This window comes from Crinia signifera, chromosome 8, assembly GCF_055691185.1.
Source record: "Crinia signifera chromosome 8, ASM5569118v1, whole genome shotgun sequence".
NCBI lineage: Eukaryota > Metazoa > Chordata > Amphibia > Anura > Myobatrachidae > Crinia > Crinia signifera.
The window spans coordinates 77,646,173-77,664,148 of record NC_139224.1 but is presented as its reverse complement, the minus strand read 5'-3'; the positions used below and the strand labels follow the sequence as shown (position 1 = coordinate 77,664,148).

The following is a 17,976-nucleotide window of genomic DNA, read 5'->3' as shown; positions in this document are numbered from 1 at the left end:
TACACAGGTGTTCAACACAAGAAATAATCTCATTTTGCGGCCTTAAAATAGCTAAGGGTAACATAAGACAGAAAGATAACATGACCCCACTAGCTAAATCATAAATGAACCTTATTTTCAATTGTAATACCTTAATACCAGGAGGCTTAAACAGTGACTTCGAGTTGAAGTGGTTTCTGTGAAGACCCCTTCTTCGGCACTGTACATAGGAGGACGTTCTAAATAGGTTCTATGATTTCCAGGTTGTTATGTAATATGTATCTTGTGGATTTAAATGTATGTTTCAGCTTAATGTGTGTGTAATTTTTGTGTATGTGTATGTTTTTTGCAGAAAAGACGGGTTGCCATGACAAACAACGCCAGTCCGGAACATCCCCCTTAGAGATGGACATTTACTTCCGCGTTTTGCGGTTCAAGCTAGCCGGAAGCCGGAAGAAAGCTATAGGTGCGCATCATCCCTCTGACCCCACTGGGCTTCCGTAGTTGTGGTCCAGCAACTGGAAGCACCAGATGTAAGAGGGAAACGGCACCACTCTGGGCCCTATCAGAAAGCAGGAGCGATCGACATGCAGCGGGAGAAAGGAGATGTCACGGCCTCTCCAGCGCGACGTCTGTCATTAAAAAACGAGCGGTACAACCACCTTTATTATACCTTTCCCTCAGGGCACCGGAAGTACAAGGACGGTTGTCATGGCAACTGTTTAAACTGCAAGAAATAATGGACTTTGTTTCACTGTAAAATAAAGTTAAACGGGAGATTTTAATGTGAAAACATCAATGCATATGTATATGGTATGTTTATTTATATTTTGATCGTGAGAAAGTGTTAAAGACATAGGAATTATGTCATCACTTCCTGTTCAGGGTAATTGGCTGCTCAGGGTATAAAAGAATGGCCTCTCACCCTCCACCAGCATGTCTTGAAAAAGGTGTTCTACACCGAAACGCGTCGACAGCCAGTGTGGAATGTGAGCAGCCATCACCTCTTTTGACCCTACATTGGATGTATGTATATTTTATCCGTTTTATTATTTTTTTACAAATTTTTCATGTTTTTATAAATATTTTGTAAGACCGCTGTGGGTCTTGTGGATTGTTTTTGTGGACTCTATGGTATCCTACCATCATATGGATGGAGGATTTTTAAATCTTCGGTACTTATGTAATATCTGGGCTCCCGTTTTTCTTATGAGACCGCGTCCCCTCGCGGGGCGCGCTGCGCTCGCCACGCTTCGGGCACGGTGGCTCGCTGCGCTCACCACACTATATAAAATCGACTCCATGCGTAGTTGGATAGTAGGGGTATGAAAAAATGGGGTGCATTTAACATGGGAGCCCAGATAATACATAAGTACCAAATCTTCTTGTTGGAATACATTTTTGAAAAGGAACTGTGTTCAAATTTTTCGCTGGTTCTTGCTGAATAGCTGTAAGAGGGAAGGTTGATATTTTCACTCCCTATGAAGAATATTAAGCTGCTTCCTCATCTCTTTGCCTTTTTATACACTGGCCGGATGACTAAATGTGGACCTACCGGTTTATACTATCAACCTGAGGCTAAAGAAAACATTATATGAACATAGAGACTTACATAACCGTAAGTCTGGTACGCCAACATCACTACTATTTTTAGATACTCCTTATACTGGGTATAAATTCTTCTTGCACTTGGTGAAGGATATATGTAACACGGTGGAAAAAAGAAATTAAAAGATACCTTTATGCACATTGAAAAATCATAAAAAGAGTGAGTTCCGGTACGCTTGTGTACACCTGTCTTTTTTTTACTGGTAAATAGGAGACACCTATATTAAAATATCTACACTGCAGGTGTGATAAGACTACACATTGCTCTTTTCTTGTTTTCTTATATATACACTATGGATGAAAAAACTCTGATCACTTGCAAATAATTTGGAAGCCACAAAGAAATCGCTACGGGCATATACTCCGCCATTTTTACCGTGAGTGGGGTACGCCCTCCCATCTTCTTTTCATTATATTGTCTACCGCTTACACTTGCCTATTTTGAAGGGAAAAGAAACCTTTATGTGTGTACCTCCCCCGTATATAGGGTGAGTGAGGTACGCTAATAAATAGTCTTGTCCCAGTCTTCTGTCACAAAGGGTGACAAATATCAAAACACTAAAAAGTAAACAGATCCACACACCACTGTTTATGGTATTTATTTCTTCTTTTATATACACCCCTTTTTGGAGTTGAAAAGGAAGACAAAGAGAATCAAGCAGAGGATAAAAGTAAACGCTACGTGCACTTACTACGCTATTCACACTGTGAGTAGGGTACGCCTTTCTTTATTCACCTATCTCACCCCAGTGGTAAAATTCACTCACTAATATATTGAATTGTACCTAATTGTTGGTTTCCCTTCTAATTGTTTTCTAAAACTTTGGATACACATATGGTGAGACTGCATACATACGAAGAGTGAAGTGTTGACGGTCCGAATAACAGCGGGACTGGTTGCGCCTCAAGAAGTTTGGAATTCCCATTTTTTTGTTCTGTGTTATTGTTTAAGTTATTTGGTGATAACTACGGGTTAGTACAAACCAGAGGCAGCAGTGCGCCAAGTAAGGGTCATATCCTAAATTCCCTATTTATGCACACCCGGCCACCCGCAGTACGTGCGGTAAATGCCGGTGGATGCGTTTTCGTGACGGACATCCCCCATGACCAATATCCGGTTCCATGTCTTAAATATCGGCAGCAGAGGAACAACAGCACACTTCTGAAGAAGGACCATTGGGGTCCGAAATGCATTAAGTATTTGTGCTGCTCGTTTGGATCCCTACATCTGGCTGACTGGCAAGAACACTCCCCCCATTTCCAGGACTGTGTGGAGGACCGATTCCGGAGTTGGACTCTATTTACCTGGCACTAGGAACTTTGGGAACGTGTGAGCAGTCTATTGCCTTGGGATTTTCTATTATGCTTTATATACCGTCTACTTTTGTGAGTGTAACATTTTATTAAAATTCCAACTTGTTAAACTTACTACACTATGATATCTTTCTGATTTATACCCTATTTGTTAGTCCCGATTATTGGGGGACCTACTAGGGGTATTTTCATTTCAGAGTGAAAAAACTTCTGAGAGCCATATGAAAATTACCATCCTCATGAAAGATATGTATGCATAACTTATCACTCACTGGTGTGATTTTTTCTGTTCGGGAACATCCCAAAATAGCGCTGTTTGGTGAACAAACCTTCTTTCTCACCCTTGCATTATTCTGTGTTCTGACAAAAACACTGTTCACCAATTGCTGCATGTTTTGTCTGGTGCGCTATATTTCAAACGACTTTGTTTCGATGGTCACACAGTGTGAAAGGCGCAGGGTGCAGCAGCTGGTAGACTCTGCACAGCAGCGGGGATGCAGAGTGCCAGCCTATCCCTGCAGCAGCTCCCCACAGACTCTGCCAATGCTGGCCTCCCCCAAGCCACCACCAGGTCTGCAGGGTCACAGCCTATGCCACAGCCTATGTCACCTATGTCAAGGTGCGCACTTCTGGGAAGTGCTGGGTCCCCTGTCAGACGCTAGAGGTGCAGGAGCACCTCTAGCATCTGTCCCCAATCAGGAGGTGGCCATCTTTGGAGGGGCGAAGGGTCTCTGTCGGTATGCGGACAGAGACTCTGAGCACCTGAGGCGCCGCAATCCTCCTGTGAGTTTTAAACAATACACAAAGGATGTTATGAGCAAGAAACAAGGATTTGCCAGTAATTTAACGGTGAGAAAATCCCCAACTTATCTGCAAGGTGGTAACAGCAGGGAAGTGGGAACACCGAGGTACTGACAGACAGGATACACCAGAACAGGAACACTGGAATACAGGGATGACACTTCTAGATATGCCGGGAACCAGGCTGGATCAAAAAGGCAACAGCAAGACACCAGGAAAGAGGAACACACTGGGAGCTCTGAACTACAAGCTATAACTGGCAGGGCTGAGCAGGTGAGGATGCCTTATGAAGGCCTCAGGTGATTAGAGCAGCTGTGAACTCCAGCCTAGCAGGGTTTAATGAACACACCCTTGTGCATAATAGATGCAGAGGACAGGACTGAAATGGCACAGACTCACCACTGGAGGCCACCAGAGAGTCGATGCCAACACAGGCTGCAATAACCCCATGAAAGATAGATAAACCCAGGGAGCAGAATCCAGGGAACACAAACAAACTACACACAGAAAATGTGAACATCACATTACACCAATCCGCTGGAGGCGTAACACCAAGCCACCTCCAGCAAGCACCCGCCACGCTGCTCCTGCTGTAATAAAGCATTAAAAAAAGATTCAACAAATTACTACAGAAGAGTGCAGGGGAAAGCGTGCGAAAGGGGACGTGCGCGCATCTTGTGCGCACATCCCCTTTCGCAGATACAGATAGCGGGTGGAGGGGGATGGCGGCTGGGGTCGCCATCGCCATCCCCTGCAAGGAAGAGACCCGCTCCATCTGTACATGTCTCTCACAAAAAGTTTCTGAGCAAAGTTCTTGTCATTATCTCAGGTCCCTCTTTCAGAAGAATTTTATACATGGAAGTGTTATACTGTACTACAGTAGGTATATAGAGTTTTTCTTCTGAGACATGTTTTTCTCTCCATCATATGCATCTTAGATCAGAGCTCTCCTTAAAAGGTGCTTATTGTATACTGTGCATAAAGAATGGATAGCAGTAAAAGGCAAATTTATGAACATTGTCAAGTGACAAGTTATGTGCAATGCCAGCGAACAGAATTTCTCCAGAATCCATAGCAAAATTCAGAGATGGCCCTCTGTTGGGCCCCACTGGACTCTTCTGAAAATATATGGGGGCCAATGCATACTCAGTGAACACTCACACTGCTCATTTGAGATCCATCTCTAAAAAAGCATTGGAGTATACAATACCTGCACATGTGCTGGCTCCCACGGAGACTCCCCTTAATGTCAGGACATTGGAATGGTAATCAAGCATTGTCGTCAACCCCTCTTACAGTCAAGCACTGTAGTAGATATATACCCTGCACTGGCGAAATTAACTCCATTCCCTTAAGCACGATACCTCTCTATATACTAACTGTGGCCCAGTCTTGAAGGGACTATTTCCTAAGTGGAGAGAGATAAAGTAACAAGTAGGGTTACCACCTTTGTGTTGAGCGATTCCCGGACAGTGACCCGCCCCTTGACACACCCACAGCCCACCCATTGACCCGCGCCCAGCACCGCCCCTTGACTCCCCTTATGGTTGTTGTTTATTTACATTTGCTTCAAATCTATTCTTGATTTTGCACATGGTAATGCCACATACACGTTACGTCACGTCATGTCACACACTGTAATGCCCATTATACGCTATGCCACACACTGATGCCCATTATACATTATGGCACACACCGTGATGCCCATTACACGTTATGCCATGAGTGGACAATTTAAAAAAGAAAAATAGGGGCAAAATGGACAGCGCGCGCCGGAGGTGCGCCCAAAAATTTACACCATAATGCCTATTACACGTCAAACATCCATATTATACCACATGCCATAGTGCCTATTACACGTTTTGCCAGGGCTCAACAATTTTCTTAAAAGAAGGATAAAAGTGACAGTGCGCACCAGAGGCCATAATGCTCATTACGAGTTATGCCAGTGCTCAACAATTTTTTTAAACTAAGGACAACAGGGACAGTGCTCAAGCCAAAAACACACCAGAATACCTATCATACGTCCCACACAACCATTACATAAGTATACTACATGCCCATTACACATTATGCCACACACTCTAATGCCCATTACACGTTATCCCAAACACAACCTAATGCCCTTTACATACAGGTATACCATACACTGTAATGGCTATTACATATTATGCCATATAAATACCGCCTACCTCCATGTTAATTGCTTGGGGTTTCTTGCTCGATGCCAGAGCCTTCATGCTCGATGCCAGGACCTTCATGCTTGATGCCACGGGGGAGTGCAAATGCCTGTTGCCAAGGTGGAGGGCAAATGCTCGTTGACAAGGGTGAGGGCAAATGCCTGTTGCCACAGTGGAGGGCAAATGCTCGTTGCCAAGGGGGACGGCAAATGCCAAATGCCAGTGGTCACAGTAGTACATTTAGAGTAGCTGCTGTGCTGGGCCTGGCTGGGCCTGGGAGGTTGGCTGGGAGCCTGGGGCCATAGTGATGATCAACATAATATTGTATTGGGCCAGCGTGGCCAGTGGCCACAGTAGTAAATTTAGAGTAGCTGCTGCTGTGCTGGCTGGGCCTGGGAGGTTGGCTTGGGGCCTGAGGCCAGCGGGCACTTCGCCCAGCAGGTGGTGACTGGCATAGTGCGCAGAAGAGGACTGCCCGTCTGGGGACAGTGTGACAGTCTGTGCAGGAGGGGACACACACAGCAGGCAGGCAGCCACGGTGCAACTGCTGAAGTTGAACTTTGACAGGGACATGACAGTCTGCGCCACACAACTCACTGCGTCATTTGATCCCCACAGACCCACCGTGGAGGAGGGGTAGACCAGCGGCAATGTGGGGGACATGACAGTATGCACCACACAACTCACCGTGCCGTCCGTGACCCGACACAGGCACGCCGCACTCAAGTGTCAGGTCAGGTGTGTCAGTCACGTCACGTAGCGGCATAGCGCCGCAGCCCGCAGGAGGAGCTGGAGGACATACGAGGAGGAGGACATGACACTCAGACTGTGTCCCGCCTCCCCCCTCCTCCCAGCAAGTGCCGCGGCGACTTACATCACAGACACTGTCTGAAGGAGGAGTAATAGGATGGTCCGACGTGTGTGTCACCACCCAGCGGCTCTCCCCCCCCCCCCCCCGGCGCCGGCTTCCAGGGTATGTGCAGTGTCTGTCATCCTGTTGTGTGGGGATCAGATGGCCGCCCGCATCAGTAATATCGGCGGTGCCGGCCGGCCGTGGATCAATTCCCGGACAATATATAGTCCGGGGCAGCCACCCTTCCGGACTCCGGACGCCGGTTTCAATTACCGGACTGTCCGGAGTAATCCCGGACGGGTGGTAACCCTAGTAACAAGAGATAAAGTACCAGCCAATCACCTCCTTAGCTGCATGTTACAGGCTGTGTTTCAAATATGAGAGAAGCTGGTTGCCGTTTTATCTCTTTAAGACCTACAGTAGTTAACAGTCCCAGGGTTCCACGGCTGCAGGGCTATTTACATTGATACTGGGCCCTGGACCTTGTCTCATGGCTCCCCGGCACTACAGAGCCATAGTGATGCTGCTGTTATCACCGAGTATGCTGCACCAGGGTACTGTAGCTATGCTGACCGACAAGGACCAGGAGCTATCTCCTGGTGCCCCAATGCTACGGAGTGTTGGGGCCATTACTGATGGTAAGAGGATCAGCCCAGCTCCAGTGGGATCAGACAAGTCTGTGATTGCCTGGTACAGTGATGTGCATCCAGTCACACTCCAGTCACACTCACATTGACATAATATGAAGGACACATTTTTTAACTGTTCTACTTAATTAGTAGTGCTTACATAATTGTAATACAATACTAGAAACAAGGGTTACTACAAGTATGGACTATTACCTATGTACATGCTAACATGTATCTGTATGCAATATTAATTACATCTGGTCAGATGGCACAGGTATATAGATGGCGAGCTTGGGGCGAATCTGGTGCTTTGGCGCAGGTATATAGATGATATAATTTTCATTTGGAAAGGGACAGCCTTAAAGCTTTCACAGAGCGCATGAACATAAACCAAAACAACTTTATTTTCACCACAGAGTACAGTAAAAATACAGTCAACTTCTTGGACATAACCATTTTTATCAACAGAAATCAAATACACACAAAAATATACAAAAAGCCTGTAGAAAAAGGATATGACACCAGTAGAATTCAAGGCTTATGAAAAAGTAGAGAAGACAGACAGAGAGACCTTACTGACATACAAATCGACTGAGAACAACAAAAAGTTCAAAATGAATTTTACCACCAAATACAATACACACAATAGATTATTCTACAGAATACTCAACAAACATTGGCACATCCTCTCGGAGGATGAGATTCTGGGTGACATCTTACCAAACAAACCAAATATAATCTATAAAAAATCATCATATCTCAAACAACATGTAACCCTTAATCATATAAAAACCATAGCACCATGATAAAAGGAGGTTTAGGTGGGGGAGGGGCAGTGTTAGTGGTGCCAGTGTACATGCTAAGAGAGCATCAGAGAGAGGCTTGGAATGAGATTAGAAATAGGCCCTGGCATTTAAAGTACACAGGCCCACCATGGTGACAAAAGTGAAGGATGTAGTTGTGCGCGCGCCAAAAATGGGGTGTGGCCACTCAACAGGGGGCGTGTCCTTGAGTGTAGTGTGCAACACCATATACAACTTCTACACATTATGCAACAAAATACTAGACCCCATTATACTTGCCCCTTACACATGATGCCAAATGGAATGAGCCAAAATTCACATAATGCCACAGATTTGAGCCAAAATTCACATAATGTCACACGGATTGAGCCAAAATTCACATAATGCCACATGGATTGAGCCAAAATTCACATAATGCCACACGGATTGAGCCAGAATTCACATAATGCCACACAGATTAAGCCAAAATTCACAATAAGCTTCATAAACAGGGACATTGTCCACCAAAGGCGCGCATTAAACATTTACACTATAATGTCCATTACACGTTAAGTTACACGCCATTTTGTCCATTATCTATTATGCCAAACACGATAATGCCTATTAAAAATATGTTACATAAGTGCTGCTTATCTACATGCTCATTGCCAAGGGTTCCATGCTCATTGCCAGAGGTTCCATGTTCGTTGCCATGTGGGATTACATGCTCATTGCCAAGGGGGATTACATGCTCGCGGTAAATGGAGGACAGCCGCCACCAGCTAGAAGTGATAGCCACTGACAGTGGCAGAACCTGGCTGTATTCAGAGCAATGCAGGTCCCGGCTATTTGAAATAATACCCCTTTCACACCAGAAAATGCATTCCCAGGTTGCATACCCCTTTTACACCAGCCTAGTCCCTGCATTTTCTGGTGTGAGGGGGAGAGAAAACCACCCCTCCCCCCCTTTAACCAGTTATCTAATTTAACCGGCTATATCTTCGGAACCAACTGACCCATTTACATGAGACAAGTATCATATTGAAGAACTTTTTAGTTGGCTTTGAATGATTTTGGTCCAGTGAAACTGGAACGTTTGGTTCCAGAGTAATCTGCCTTTAAAGAACATGAACAGCCATGAAATTACATTTCAAAAATAAAAAAATCCGTTTACATGCAATATCTCTGGAACCGATTGACCGATATGAACCAGCCTGATATCATATTGAAGGCCCATTGATGATTTGGAATTGAATGAGATCAATCACAAGCTTCTGTGATGCCAGGGGGGAACTGGCAGCCATCAGAACCGGGTGGGGGTCGGAATTGACGGATCCCATATTATCCTATGGGGAAAAAACGTTACAGATTTGCCAGGCGATATCTCTGGTTCCCGGGGGGCTAGAGACACGGGGCTAGGCTCGATGGAAAGTACTGGTCCTCAGCTACAAAATGCCAGGGGGGCGTGCCCGGGTGCCCCCCCTGAATCCGCCACTGCACACGGGGTTCATATACTTAGCTAACTGCCCATGTGGCCTACAATACGTGGGAAGGGCTATAAGAAAACTGAAAGTTAGGTCAGCTGAACATCTGAGTAATATAACCAATAGTATGGAAACACATAGTTTGTCCAAACACTTCAAGGATTTTCATGATAAAAATCCCCTTGGCCTATCCAAAATAGGGATAAGATTAGTCCTCAAGAATTGGCGAGGGGGCGATTTCATTAAAACCATCAACACAGAGGAACTCAAGTGGATTTTCACACTGAGAACAATGATACCAAGAGGGCTCAATGCTGACAATGAAGTTAGGTCTATCAGCAATTACTGAGCAGAAGACTGAGAACACCTCACACACAGTGCAGAGACAAAAATTAACTTTAAAAACTAAAAGTTAACTCTAAACCTATACTATTGAAACTGTCACTTCCAGTATAGTTAACTTTTTATCATCACCCCTTTATGTGTAACACACTGAGGCAGCATCAAAGTATTTTTGTACCCAGTTCACACGGAACGATATTGCAGGACAAGCACCTGCTATTGACACAAACTACATGCTGGGAAAAGGGCAAATTTGCCCGCAACAAATATGGCCACCCCAGCCTCAACTTCGCTAAGTGTAACACACACTGAGACAGCATCTACTCTGCACTTGCACCAAAAAATGTAGTTCTTACAAAATGACATTACAGGATAATTACCTGCAATTGACATAAATGACTCACTGGGAAAAGGGAAAGTTTGTCCACTACAAAGATGGCCACAGCAGACACTGACCCTCCTACCACTGCATCCTTTTAAAGAAGGCAGCATCAGACAGTAACACACACTCTCCCTGAAGAAGACCCCCTAGGGTCGATACGTGCTGGAGCAGCATCAAGCATCCACACCACCACTGGACCTAAAGTCTCCTCCCGGCTGGGAGTCGAGCATACAGGGATACCAGCCCCCAGCACCACCATCCTGTGTTAACCCTTCTGCATTAACCAGACTCTCCACAGTTGCCTAGTACATCACTGCAACCTCAGCCCTCCACCTTCTGGCAGTACTGCAACATAGCAGCAATATCCTTTTTTTATCTTTTGTTTTTTTGCGTGCATATCACTGATTTGTTGTATTATTTTCGCCTAAGAGTGAACTCATAGGCGTTTGGCACTGTGACCAATATTGAGCTCATTACACAAATAAATACGTGTTGACAGATCCATTACCTTGTGGGCTAAGTATAATTCCTCCATATTTGTACTTCACGTTTTCATTGTTTGCATACCTACGCTACAGGTAAACCTCATTATATACACTCATATACACTGAGCACAGGCCTCAGAAACCCCCTTTATTTCATTGTAAAGCATCATTAGAGGGTGGCCCACCCTCTTCCTGAGACCAGCAGCTTGTGTATACACCAGTTCCCATTGGGCAAGCACCACCTGCACCCTTCTTTTCCAATATTAATTATATACCTGCATTAGTGTATATTTGCAAAAACATTTCAAACTTTTTCACTACCCCACTATCCACGTCGGTGTGGAGTTGAATATATATAGTGTGGCAAGCGCAGCGAGCCACCGAGCCCGAAGCGTGGCGAGCGCAGCGAGCCCCATGAGGGGATGCGGAGTACATGTAAAGTAGTCCGGGTCCCATCGCGGGGCTCGGTGGCTCGCTGCGCTCGCCACACTATATAATATCAATGGGGGTAATGAAAAAGTTGGAGGACGCGTTCCACCTCCCCTCACGGGGCTTGCTGCGCTCGCCACACTTTGAGGTGGCGTGGATAGTGGGGGGGTGAGTTAAATCTATTTTTGTGGCATACAATCATATTATTGTGTACCTAATGTCATGGCATCGCACACCCTATAAAATCGCATGCGATCGCAGGCGATTTTGCGGGACATGCGATACAATGCGAAGCGATATAGTGGTTTACAATGAAAAAAAAATACATCGCATCGCATGCCGCTATAATGGCCCATGCGATGCCATTTCCCTACGGTGCCGTACGTAGAAAATCTGGGCGCCGTTCTAGGAAACAAGTACCAAAATAATAAAGCAAAACATGAAAAGTAAACTCCATCTGACTTCATCTGTTTTTAGTAATAAATAAATGTAGTTTACCCATAGAGACTATAATTACACTATTTTGTTATTTATTTTGTGGTTAGTTATATTCTCCAGAACTCTTTCCTTAATTATATTAAAAACAAAAACCTTTGGCACTGCATGCAGACAAGCATTTATGCAAGTTCCTATCACCACTTTTGGTTCCGTGTCAGTTTTTTTGAATTCCACAGGCTGAAAATCTATTTGTGCTCTGGAATTTTAACATGACTCTCTTAGCAGATGATACAACAGTGGGCATTCATGAGTGTCTGCATGCAATACTGATCCTTACAAGGGGTAAACTTAATATCAGAAAAAGAGGGTACTAGGTTACCAAAATAATTATTTGCATAAATTAGTTCTTATGACCCCTTTCCTAACAGTAAAGCACACATTGGTGTTCTCTGAATGTATTTTACTGATCAGTTTGTGTCTGTTCCAGTCTGAATACAGAAATAGAATGCAGGACAGACTCATGTGAGGGCTTAGATCTAATTTTGAGGGATTGTGCCTTTAAAAAAAATATGGGTCAGTTTGGCATACTCTGATACAGGAGTGGATTGGGATGGAAAAGCAGCCTGGGAAACTTATACTGTAATTGACAGTTTGGTGATTTTTTTTTTAATTTTAAAATGGCTGCACTGAGCCAATGGTGGCTCGACACATCATCACCTCGCCCCATTAGGGTGCCTATATTAACCAAAGTTACAAAGGGGGCAGGCAGTCCGATGGAGGAGGAGTTGAGAAAAGCTCAAGGAGACTCTGAAGTCCCGGGTGGGCGGTGGCCAATGCAAAAGTGCTCAAAGGCCACCAACCCCAAGTGAAGATAACAGATGAAGGTGCCAGAGGAAGCCATGGGGAGGCAGAAGTCATGCAAAAGCGCTTGAAGGATGCCACCCCCACCACACACACACACACACACTCACACACCCCATGAGGCAGGTTTGGAGAAATAATTTATTAAAACAAACGTTGTTGTGGGGTATCTTAATATTGTTTTTACAGGGTGACTATAGGTATCAGCAGGCCCTTAATGCCCTACATGCTTGTACTTGTGGTTCTACAAGTATCAGCATGCGGGGCAGGCTTGCTGGGACCTGTAATTCCACTGTGAATTACATTATGATTGTAAAATGCTCAAACTGCACCTACCACCATGGACAGATTTAGGGGTCAGGGTGCCTCTAGGCACAATACTTTTGGGCACACCTAGTACCCAGAGAGAGGGAGGACACAGAGGTTCAGATCAGTGACCTTCCGACACATTTTCCACTGTTGGCGCCGGGTCCATGGTGCTGCTGGTGGTGGGTAGATGACGGCTGGTTTTGTGGTAATGCTCTGCGCTGCTTCTGCCAAAGGGAAGAGCATCACCAGCGGCCGTATGTACCCTTACGCTTCTGCTGCCGTCCCCGCCGGTATGGGGTAAAGAAGGGACTCTGGAGTGATAGTGGGTGAGAGAGGTGGAACTTAGGAGTGATGGCGGCATGGACCGCGGGGACTTGAGAGTGACAGCAGTGGGGGGAGCTGTGAAGGACATGCCTAGTAGTGCCTCTAGGAGCTTCTTGGACTGCTATGGCCCGGCAGCCAGCACACTTGCCTCCTCATGGTGGCAGATTAAAACTGCCTTGCGCCTGTAATATGTGCCACCCCTAGGCCCATGCTTCACAGGCCTAGTGGCAATTCCGGCCCTGCCAACCACCCAGAGTATGGCAGATTGCCCCTGGATTCAACCCAGGTCTGGGGCACCCTGGAGAAGAGGATCCCCTTTATTTGGGGCCCCCAGTCTGGGCTGACTAGTTAGGTTAGATTAATGCTTTTGCCACAGCACCCGTTAAGTGTATCCCCTGACTATGGGATACCCACCCTGCAAGTGGAGCCCAATGCTGGTTCTAAAAATATGGGGGTCCACTACCACCCCCCCCCCCCCAGTAGTTTTAGAACCAGAGCCAGTGCCAGTTCCAAGAGCCCAGGGCTGGTTATTGGAGGTGGACCCCCATACATTTTATTTCTAATTTATAGTTAATTACAAAGGGGTTCTTTGTAGTTGTAGAATAGGGGTGGTAAGAAATAGTAGTACCTCCCTTCATTTAAATATTTTCCATGTGACTAGGAAAAGGACAATTGATTGAGGAGATGTTTGGGCATGTTCAAGATTTATATCTTACGGTGGTAAAAATCTGTCAAAATCAAATCTGTAATGTGTGGGCAATTAAGATAGATTGGAGAAACAATTTATCTGGGGGAATAAAATCAGGATCTGAAAAACATTTAATTGTGATGCTGATGTATGAGCACCTTTACCCATTTATGAGACTATCAGTGAATAGAATACTTAATTACTTTCTATGTACAGTATAGCATAGAAACCATTGATAAACCACTTAACTGTACTATAGATATAGTAATAATGGCAATACTGCATATGTTACTGTACAGCCTTGCATATCTCACAGGGGTCTGTGTAATAAGCATTGGAGAAGGATAAAATAAACAGGTATACTAGCTAATTGGCTCTTACTGTAACTATAATTTTTCAAACATGGCAGATAGGAGCTGATTGGCTGGTAGTGTACTTTTTCTCTGTCCACTTTATTTCTTTCAAAGCTTAGTACATAGACCAATTTATCATTAATGTAGATTTATCAAGGGGGATAATATGTGTGTTTTTTAGACAGGATCACGGGAATGCTCCCTCATTTCGGAGGGTGCGGAGGTCCATTGAGAGAGATAAAAAGTTTACAGACAGAGCGGTTATGTCAGAGCATCAATATGGATATTGAAATAACATAAGATGACATTGTGGCATAACAAACAATGGGTGAGATTTAATAGGATGAGAGATTTAGAAAGTGAGAGATTTGGGAAGAAATCTCCAGTTTTTTAAAAGCGGCAATCATTTACACAGCAAAACCAGTTTGATTTTGCTGTGTAAATGATTGCCGCTTTTAAAAAACTGGAGATTTCTTCCCAAATCTCTCACTTTCTGAATCTCTCATCCTATTAAATCTCACCCATAGAGTCTACAAACTCAATATATACCATAAATGTAAGCAATTACAAAAGCACAATACTATCAACAACCAAATACAGTATTTATAATAGTATTGGAGGAAGTAAAAAAAAAAAGCACAGAGGGATACACAGGCCACATATAGAAATAGGGGGGTTTTTTGGTTTAGGTCAATCGCACAAGACTACTAGATATCATTAGAGGACCCCTTGATCTATAATGCTTAAATATGGATATTCTCAAGACAGGGGTGTGCTACCTTCGGACATGGATTAGAGACAATATTCAAGAGAGAAAAAAGATATGTCCTTGAGATGGTGCACCAAAGAAAATAATAAAATTTAACTTTTATTAGGTATCTTATAAAAGACTGCGAAAATATATTAAAAACACAATACTGACATACATAGGTGGGGTTCACACATTTAAAACCAAGGTGGCAGGCAGATGTTGCTAACAGTAATTATGTTGTATGTTAGACGTGTTTGGGTGTGTCACTTGTAATCAGTTTTGAGGCTACCCCGATTCTAAGCAGAAATGTGGGTCTGCAGAGCCCACACGTTACTGCTAGACTTATAGGGGGTGCCAGGGAGGAGTGGGTTAAATAACCTCTTATAACTCCGCGTGTCCCTTGTTCTGCAACTCAATGAGATTATGGCGTTTATATTAGTCTTGGGACATAGGGCAGGGATGCCTGTTATGTCTCTCAAGATGAAGCATGGATTATACAGGAATTATCTCGTGATCACTCTGCACTCAATTAGGGTGTTCCACTGCCTTGTAGCAGGTAGGAATGGCCGCCCTGTGAGAGGATCAGATGGTAGTGCTCCCTCTGTGTGCAATGTTAGAAATGCACGCAGGGTAGAGTGAGGAGCACAGTTGCAGATAGGTCTCAGTCCTTAAAAGGACTGGTGAGACATCGCTGCTGTAAAGGACACACAATCAAAATGCATATATGAAAAATAATAAAGTGCAACAATCTGCCTGCGCACCGCTAGCCGGCACACGCTTCGCAGATTGGCTTCCTCAGGGCTTCTTTGGTGCACCATCTCAAGGACATATCTTTTTTCTCTCTTGAATATTGTCACATATAGAAATAAAAACATTCAAAAAGTACCCACATAATGCTACTCATCCAAGTGCCTGTTACCCTGCCCAACTGCGTTTTGTGCATGGTCTCAAGGCTGGTGTTCTCTAGTAGGAACTAATGGGTAAATTTACTAAGATAGTTATTGAAGATGGGATGTTGCCCATAGCAACCAATCAGTTTCTATCTTGTATCTTCTAGAAGGTGCTAATGGGAATGGCCTCTAACTATCTATCTATCTATCTTAACGGAAACAAAACATATCCACAAGTGACATTGGCCATCTTATTGGAAGTCTACACAATAACTGTGTTCAAGTACACTTAGTAATAATGGGGGAAATTTACCAATATGAAAAATCTAGTTTTTCGTATTGGTATTTCCCCTACGACTGCATACAACTGTTTCAGTCGTACGCAAAGTCGTGTTCCGGAGGGGAATGCACAAAGCAGTCATATACGACTGCTTTGTAACCCACCGATGTCGTAGGAATTCGTATTAGCTGGCCATATATGCGGCCGCTAATACGAATTCGTACAGGCAGTCTGCACAGATCAGTCAGATCCGTGTAGGCTGCAAGGTGTAAAAAAAATAGAAAAATTAAATAAAAAAATAAAAAAAACCAGCGTGGGGTCCCCCCCACAGCTGTAACCAGCACCAGGCTGAAGGAGCCAGGGCCGGTAATTAAAAATCAGGGAACCCGACAAATATGGGTTCCCCGATTTTTAACAACCAGCCCCAGGCTCCAGGTCCGGGGCTGGTTCCCAAAATACGGGGGACAAAATGACTAGTGGTCCCCCGTATTTTAAGAACCAGCCCCAGGCCAAACCAGTCAGCAGGGTAATGCCACAGCCTGGGGGAGACTTTTTATACAAGTCCCCCCAGCCAAAGCATTAACCCCCTGACCAGTCAGACCCTTACCTGGACTACGTCGCCCTGGGACAGGTGAGTATGGTTTCCTTCCATAGGTTCCCACATGGATTTCGTCGGACTCCGGACGCCGACGCCATCGCCGACATGGACAGCGACGTCGACATGGACCAGAAGACGACACAGGACATCAGGACCAGGGCTACCTACGGGAAGAAGATAGGTAAGTATCAGTATGTAAGGGCTTTGTATGTATTAAAGTTTTAAGTGTGTGTCAGTGTGTTTTATTTTACTATTTTTAATACTGTGGAACTACAAGACCCAGCGGGCCCTTTAATGCCCCGCAGGCTGGGACTTGTGGCTCTCCAAGTCCCAGCTTGCGGGGGAGGCTTGCTGGGACTCATAGTGCCCCAGTATTAGACAATAGATTATTCTATTTTTTACACGACTATCAGCTCGATGCCCACCGCCCAGGGGCATCAAGGACAGCACCAGGCTTCAGCCTGGTCAGGTAAGTCCTGGAGGGGGGGACCCCTTTATTGGGGGGGTCCCCACTCCCCCAGGGCCCCTGGCCAGGCTGACTGATCAGGGGGTTAATGCTTTGGCCGGGGGGACTTGTATAAAAAGTCTCCCCCCGGCTGTGGCATTACCCTGCTGGCTGGTTTGGCCTGGGGCTGGTTCTTAAAATAAGGGGGACCCCTAGTCATTTTGTCCCCCGTATTTTGGGAACCAGCCCCGAACCTGGAGCCTAGGGCTGGTTGTTAAAAATCGGGGAACCCCTATTTGTCGGGTTCCCTGATTTTTAATTACCGGCCCCGGCTCCTTCAGCCTGGTGCTGGTTACAGCTGTGGGGGGGGACCCCACGCTGTTTTTTTTCTATTTTTTTTTCTATTTTTTTACACTGAAGTGCACGAATCTGACTGATCCGTGCAGGCTAAAGCCAAATACGACAGGGAAAGCAAGGTGTATTTTCCTGTCGTATTTGTGTGGGTGTTTTACACCACTTAGCAGCCGTATTATCAATACGGCTGCTTAGTAAATCAGGAACCACCATTCTGTTGAATGGTGATTTCTGTCGTATTCTATCGATGGTGTAGACATTCGTATTTGTAAATACAAATACGAATGTTCCATCTTTAGGAATACGAATTGTTGTATTTTCGGGATTGTAAATCCCGAAAATACAAATGTGTAAAAAATAGGTGTATTTCTGCCTACGAATACACCTATTTTTTACGAATCCATTTTGGTAAATTTC

General features: G+C 44.8%; 1 protein-coding gene across 1 annotated transcript in view; it reads left to right on the top strand.

Moving 5' to 3' along the window:
• The first annotated feature begins 459 nt into the window (after positions 1–459).
• PDE4DIP (phosphodiesterase 4D interacting protein) overlaps positions 460–17,976 on the top strand; it is a 222,056-nt gene continuing 204,539 nt past the window's right edge. The window contains exon 1 of the mRNA XM_083156692.1: positions 460–792. Coding sequence (XP_083012818.1) covers positions 778–792 — 15 coding nt within the window. The 5' untranslated portion in view covers positions 460–777. The remainder of the gene's footprint in view (positions 793–17,976) is intronic.